This window comes from Ursus arctos, unplaced genomic scaffold (genome assembly GCF_023065955.2).
Source record: "Ursus arctos isolate Adak ecotype North America unplaced genomic scaffold, UrsArc2.0 scaffold_1, whole genome shotgun sequence".
In the NCBI taxonomy this organism is placed as follows: domain Eukaryota; kingdom Metazoa; phylum Chordata; class Mammalia; order Carnivora; family Ursidae; genus Ursus; species Ursus arctos.
In genome coordinates, this window is record NW_026622763.1 from 91,254,934 (window position 1) to 91,261,418 (window position 6,485).

At 56.0% G+C, this 6,485-nt stretch overlaps 1 protein-coding gene across 1 annotated transcript; it reads left to right on the top strand.

Moving 5' to 3' along the window:
• The first annotated feature begins 309 nt into the window (after window positions 1-309).
• On the top strand, window positions 310-1,422 carry CDK5R2 (cyclin dependent kinase 5 regulatory subunit 2). The gene has a single exon (XM_026490254.2). It carries the CDS (start codon window positions 310-312, stop codon window positions 1,420-1,422), a length of 1,113 nt encoding a protein of 370 aa, XP_026346039.1.
• The last annotated feature ends 5,063 nt before the right edge of the window (window positions 1,423-6,485 follow it).

Consider the following 6,485-nt stretch of genomic DNA (forward strand, 5'->3'; position numbering starts at 1 on the left):
AGCTTCTATTGGTTAGAGGAGCTGCCGGTCAGGAGGGCAACTCGGGCGAAGATTGGCTGCGCGAGCGGGGCGCGGCGCGGCTAAAGACGGGGTCCAAGGGGTGGGGCTGACGCTGCAGCTGGCGCAGCTCAGACTCCGAGCAACCGCCGCGGAGCAGCCAAGCAACCACCTTCCCCTGCCCGTTCCCGCGCCCGGGCCGGGGCTAGGCCCCCCACCGCCGGGTCTCCGGGGGCTGCAGCAGCGGCGGCGGCGACAGCGGCGCCGCCCGCGGTTCCCACCGGGGCCCGGGCGCCGGCCCCGCTCTGCAGGATGGGCACGGTGCTGTCTCTTTCCCCCGCCTCTTCGGCCAAGGGCCGGAGGCCCGGCGGGCTGCCCGAAGAGAAGAAGAAAGCGCCGCCCGCGGGGGACGAGGCGCTGGGGGGCTACGGGGCGCCGCCAGCAGGCAAGGGCGGCAAAGGCGAGAGCCGACTCAAGCGGCCGTCCGTGCTCATCTCGGCGCTTACCTGGAAGCGCCTGGTAGCCGCGTCTGCCAAGAAGAAGAAAGGCAGCAAGAAGGTGACGCCCAAGCCGGCGTCCACTGGCCCCGACCCTCTGGTCCAGCAACGCAACCGCGAGAACCTTCTGCGCAAGGGCCGGGACCCCCCAGACGGCGGCGGCGCCACCAAGCCACTGGCGGTGCCGGTGCCTACCGTGCCCGCGGCCGCCGCCACCTGCGAGCCGCCGTCGGGGGGCAGCGCGGCCGCCCCGCCGCCGGGTTCGGGCGGGGGAAAGCCGCCGCCGCCGCCACCCCCAGCCCCGCAGGCGGCGCCGCCGGTGCCTGGCGGCTCGCCGCGGCGGGTCATCGTGCAGGCGTCCACCGGCGAGCTGCTGCGCTGCCTGGGCGATTTTGTGTGCCGACGCTGCTACCGCCTCAAGGAGCTGAGCCCGGGCGAGCTGGTGGGCTGGTTCCGCGGAGTGGACCGCTCGCTGCTGCTGCAGGGCTGGCAAGACCAGGCCTTCATTACACCCGCCAATCTGGTGTTCGTGTACCTGCTGTGCCGTGAGTCGCTGCGCGGGGATGAGCTGGCGTCGGCCGCCGAGCTGCAGGCCGCCTTCCTCACCTGCCTCTACCTCGCCTACTCCTACATGGGCAACGAGATCTCATACCCACTCAAGCCCTTCCTCGTGGAGCCCGACAAGGAGCGCTTCTGGCAACGCTGCCTGCGCCTCATCCAGCGGCTCAGCCCCCAGATGCTGCGGCTTAATGCCGACCCCCACTTCTTCACGCAGGTCTTTCAAGACCTCAAGAACGAGGGCGAGGCCGCCGCGGGCGCCGGGGGTCCACCCAACGGGGGCGCGCCCGCTGCCCCCGCCTCCTCCTCGGCCGCCAGGGACAGCTGCGCGACCGGAGCCAAGCACTGGACTATGAATCTGGACCGCTAGGGATTCCCGAGGGTCGCGCCCGCCCCCCACCCCAGCCCCTGACACGCACTCGGAGCTCCCGGGACCATCAAGCCGCCGCCGCTGTTACCGCCGCTCCGTGCCGTGGCCGGAGGAGGAGCCGCCCCTGTCCCGCAGGGGAAGGTGGAGGCCAGGACGCCAGAGGCCGCGGCTCTGGATTTGCTGGGCATAGGGTGGGGGTGGGGGATGAGCGCGGGAGGGGGACCCCCAACCTCACCCTTTCTGTCTGCCTGTGCCCCCATCTCTACAATTCTACCCGGGTCTCCACCTTCCCTTCCGTGTGTGTCTGTAAATCCATCTCCCTCAGTTTTGACTATTTCCTCCCCTCCTTCCTGTACCTTCATCTTTCCTCCTGTCTGCCTTCCCATCTCTCTCTCTGCCTTTCCATTTTCGGTACCTTGGGTGTGTATTTCCGTCTCCATCTTACCCCCTACCTATCTTTGGCCCCCCTTCTCTTTCTGCACCTGTGTCCCCATCTCCCCTTCTCGTTCTCTTTTCCTTGCTCCTGGCATGTGTCACCATCTTCCCTCCTGTCTGCTTACCACCCCCCCCCCGTCCGCCTATGTCAGCTTGCATTTCTTCCCCCTACTGAGCCCCCCCATATCCCCTTTCCCAGACCAAAGGGAATATTAATTCTTGATTTGGACTGACTTCGGTGCGGCGAGAAACTGCAGCCCCAGGAGCCCAGACAACCACCAGGATGGTCCTTCGCCCCACCCCCACCGCCTCTCCCTACCTTTTCCAACGTGTTGCATGCCGGGAGTTGGGGGGGGAGGGAGACTCCGGCTTCAGGAGGCTGAGGTTTGGGAGCAAAATCAACCTAGGAGGCCACCCCGGCGGCGGCAGCGCCTCAACGGAAGGGCGGGAGGAGACAGAAACTCTTCTTACTCTGGGGGAGGGGTACCGCCCTTCCGTATCCTTAGGTGTTTTGTTCTCCCCTTTTAATTTATTTGTTTTTTTCCAGAGGGAGGGGGGAGGGGTGGGTATTGGGCCGGGAGCTGTCTGAGGTGCTGATTTGAGGCCGGACCGGAATCCTCCCGGGAGGGTACCAGGGACTGGGTTGGGCCTGGTGCCGTGTCCAAGGTGCCAATGATGCGGGCCGACGGCGCGGGCTGCACTGTCTGTCTGTCCGTCTGTCCCGGAGAGAACTATAAAGCGCTGGAAGCGCCTGCAGATGGTTTTGCGCCGGCCTTTCTTTGGGCCCCGGGAGGGAGGGAGGGAGTGGGATCAGGAGTGAAACAGTCACAGATAGGGCAGGAGGGCCCCCATGGGCCTAGTGGGGAAAATGGGTCCCTGAGAACTGCTACTCTTTCCGTCACCCCGCCCCCACATTGGCTTCCATTTTACAGAGAGTAAAGTAGACAGAGGTTGAGGCCTGGTGATAAAGCTGAATCCCCTCACACACTATGCCTCCATCTTGTCTCACTTAGCTCTTCATTAATGCCCAGGCCATTCAGGGATTAAATGGTGAGGACAGCAAAAGTTGTACCCTTTACAAAGTAGTCCATTGAGGTAGAACTAGCTAGTTATGATTGCTGCTTTTCTCTTCCTCCTCCATCTCTCCCCACTATATATACTGTCTAGAGTCTAGTTAGGCCTGACTAAGCCTGTGCTCACCACTCTCAGGTGGGGCCTGACTGTCACACTCAGCTCCACACCCCTCCTCCAACCCTCTGGGTTGTTTCAAGGCCATTTCAGTCACACACCCACCCAGGATAGCCTTGGGAAGTCCATCCCTGCTTAATATTCAGACCTGGCCCTTTATCTCCAAGGGAGGCTAGGACACAGGCAGCCTGGGAGGCAGGAGCCATTCTTAGGGGTTGAAAGAAGAGAAATAAGCAATTTAGCCTGAGATTCCTGTCCTGTTGCCTTCTTAGCCACGTGACTGAGCTCCCCGTTCAGTTTCAATGGCCCAAGAAAGCCTGGCTCCAGTAGAGCGCTGGCGTCTCTGACCGTAGTCGCCTCCCAGACCTCGAGGATCAGGAGTCAGAGCCCTTCGAAGTCCAAAACACTAGGCCCAGGTTCGCTGTCCGTGGTACTGACCGGCGCGCTCGGGCAGGGTGGGGGCTTGTAGGGGCAGGAGGAGTTGGAGATTCGGGCTTCAACTAGATTTTCTGAATAATCTGGGAGTAGGTTGTGATCTTTTCTGGTAGCGAGTTAGAGTCTGGCCCAAGAACCTAAGAATGCCGGCTTCCATTTGCCCTCCTAAGAGGACAGATCGCGACTCTACCCCGGCCTCGGCCCAGCGCCCTTGCACCCGGCCTGGAGCCGGAAATCCCCAGTCCAGATTTGTGAATCGAATTCCCGAGGCGGGGCGGGGGGGGGGGGGGAGGAGGGGGAGAGCTGGCGGAAGGGAAGGCGGGAGCAGCCGCCCATTGGCTGGAATTTGGCGCAGTCAGCGCGGTGCCGTCATCTTTCTGGGTTTGGGAGGAGGGAGGGAGAAGCACTTGGGTCACCCCGCGGCTGTCGCCATAGTAACCAGACTGAGCGGGCGGGGCCACCTTTCCACTCTCCCCACTCTAGCGGAGGAAACAATCCTAGGCTGCCTTATTTGGAACTAGTTAGCAAGACTGCTTGATTGGAACTTCTGCGTTTGAACAGTCTAAAGTGGGTGGGAAAGAGAGACCAGAGAGCCTACCGAGACCCCCAAACATCCTGCTCTTGGCGGGATCACTGGGTACTGCCCCTGAACCCGTAGACACAGCATCCTCCCTTTACTACACACACACACACACACACACACACACAGGCACACACACACCCTCCAGGAACTTGTGGTCTGGCACTTGGAGACTTAGAATGAGAAAAAAGCCTCAATGCGTGGTGTCAAATTAAATCTCACTTTCCTTGCCATGCCCCAAGGCATGAGACACTGCCATAATCCGATTAGGGGGTAAGCGACTGGAGGAGGATCAACATGAATACATGGAAGAATTAGCCTCCTGGGTCAAACCTCGTCAGACTTCTGTTTTCTAAGGGAGGGGTGGTCACACGGAGAAAGGCTCAGTCTTCTGAGAAGGCAAGGTGAGAAGGGAGAAAGTGCAAAAACAGAATAAGGTGCCTTCTCCTTACTGCCCAGAAGTGAACCTCAGGAAAGTGAGTCCAGGCTGAGGAGGGTAGTGATGAAGAGGGCTCAGAGCTTTAGAAAGAGCCCAGCCTGGATGAGGGGCCGACTGAGGAAAGAATGGAGATGGAGAATAGGAGACAGAAACCTAGCTGGAGCCATGACTCAGCACTTCCCCTGCCAAAGGACTGGGGCGACTCTCCCAGCACAGGAGCAGCAGAGAGCGGAGGGGAGCAGGAAAGCAAATGTGTGGATAAACAGTGATCTGATCATTTGTTGCATGGATATACAATCAAAGGCATACATTTTTTACCCAGAAAGCAGATACATATACATTTATACTTATGAAGCCTTCAGAATATCACATGTACACATCTCCACTGCCTACTTCCCTGCCCCTCTTCCTGGATCAGAGGACATTCTGTCCTGAGAGCTATGCTTGCCTGGAATACCTTGGTACTTAATGGGAAAGGAGAAATGCAAAAAAAAAAAAAAAAAAAAAAAAAAAAAAATCCGCAGACGTGGGGGCGGGGGTGTTGGTTGTCATGGTAACTGCTTTGCCTGCCAGACAGAGTGCCCAGCAACCAGAGCATCTGGCAATATCCAAGGGGACATCCTGTGGCCTCTACCTATGGGGACTCTGCCTCAGGCCCCCAGACGGGGATCTCTGGAAGATTTTGACAACAGAGGCTTCCACAGCAACCCCTTCAGCCATGCCACCATGACCAAAGACAGCCAGGTATGGAGGGCTGACCATCTTCACACACCCCACTTAAGTGGTAGTCTTGATCCCTTTATACATGATAAACAACATTTGCTGCCAGTGACATCAAGACAGCAGGTGTTAACACTTTAAGGACCTTCATTAAGACCATTACCTTCCCTCTCAGCACCTTGCTAAACGCCCTACAAGAAGGTCATCTATACCCACACAGGCTAGGTGTGAAAATGGAGGGCAGAAAAATTGTTTTAGTTCAGTGATGAAAGATTGGGTGCAAAACAGGTAAATTGCAGCGGAGAGTCTCAGGATTCAATACATCAGTTGACCTTAGTTTAATACATTGATGACATTTAGAGTCAGTCTCTCTATTGCACTTACAGGCTGGATGGCTAACTTTTCACTCCAGCAACCCCACCCCTATTTTTCGTTTTTCTTTCCTCTATCTTAAGTTTAACCTCTTAGTTTCTGGATTAAGATTCCCCCAGTCTAGCTTGAGCTTTCATGGGTCCCCCCCCCCCACCCCGGGGTTTTCCCACTATTTCTTTAATAATTAGCTGCTCCTAAGGTCTCTTTCTATTTGGAGACATTGCCCACAGTAGTTACTCCCCTTTCTTAAGACTTACCCCGCCCCATTTCTTTACACCCTTTGGTCATAGTCTCCTGTCATTGATATTTAGCTTCAAGTCCATAAAACATAAAATTAGTTTCTCTGTGTGCATTTTTACATATGACTACCTAAAAGGAAGGAGGGGTTATCATCCATTCCATTATAATCTTTCAACAATTTACTCCTTAAAAAAAATAATTTACATATGATCCCAGAAAAACACAGAATACCAAGAAAAGCATAAGAAAAAAGAGTAATGATGGAGGGCTTGCCCTACCAGATACTTAAATGTATTATAGAACTAAGGCAGTTAAAATATATGGCACTGACTTAGGAATAGACAATAGAACAGAATAGATATTCCAAAGCTAAATTCTGGCATACATGGGAATTTAATATATGATAAAGGCACCATTTCAAATCCATTGCAAAAGATGGATTAGTCAACATATGGTTTTATACAACGGTAGTCATTCATATGAAGAAAAAAGATGAATTATTCCTCATTCTTTACCCCAAAATAAATTCCAGATTTTTTTTTTAATGTAAAGAAAAAAGCTATAAAATCCTTAGAAGAGGGGCGCCTGTGTGGCACAGCGGTTGAGCGTCTGCCTTCGGCTCGGGGCATGATCCCGGCGTTATGGGATCGAGCC

Bases quoted from the DNA above. Each gene is read 5' to 3' on its own strand.
- CDK5R2 (XM_026490254.2), top strand. From the start codon at position 310: ATGGGCACGGTGCTGTCTCTTTCCCCCGCCTCTTCGGCCAAGGGCCGG.